General features: G+C 61.2%; 1 protein-coding gene across 1 annotated transcript in view; it reads right to left on the bottom strand.

Annotated features, from left to right (window-relative positions):
- LOC104077717 (heterogeneous nuclear ribonucleoprotein L-like) overlaps positions 1–326 on the bottom strand; it is a gene marked incomplete at its 5' end in the record, with an annotated part of 1,243 nt that extends 917 nt beyond the window's left edge. Inside the window, 2 exons of the mRNA XM_009579040.1 lie at positions 3–134; positions 208–326. Coding sequence (XP_009577335.1) covers positions 3–134; positions 208–326 — 251 coding nt within the window. The remainder of the gene's footprint in view (positions 1–2; positions 135–207) is intronic.
- Positions 327–397: the final 71 nt, after the last annotated feature.

The following is a 397-nucleotide window of genomic DNA, read 5'->3' as shown; positions in this document are numbered from 1 at the left end:
AGTAGTTGACGAAGGCGGGATGACCAGCGATATAGATCTGGTTGTCGGCTGCGTAATTAACAGCGTTGCAGGCGCCGAGGATATCCTCAAACTCCACCAAGGCTTGTCTCTTCTTGGGCATCACCACCACGTAGCTGGGACAGCGAAGGCCGCGGTCAAACCGACACGGTGGTGCCACCGCGCGCTTCCCCCAACGCGTCTCCTCACCTGATGGGACCAAACTCCTGCAGGGCCTCCACGAGATCGGCCTCCACGACGCCGTCGATCAGCCCCCGGATGTGCACCACAGGGGAGGCGGGTGTCTTGTGGGGGTCATCGTAGTTCTCCTGGCAGGAAAGAAGGGGTTGGCTCAAGTACGGTGCCCGCCCAGAGCCACCGAGGCCTCTTTATGCCCCTA

This window comes from Fulmarus glacialis, unplaced genomic scaffold (assembly GCF_000690835.1).
Source record: "Fulmarus glacialis isolate BGI_N327 unplaced genomic scaffold, ASM69083v1 scaffold43375, whole genome shotgun sequence".
Taxonomy (NCBI): Eukaryota; Metazoa; Chordata; class Aves; order Procellariiformes; family Procellariidae; genus Fulmarus; species Fulmarus glacialis.
The sequence above is the reverse complement of the archived record's forward strand: the minus strand, read 5'-3'. Positions and strand labels throughout refer to the sequence as shown.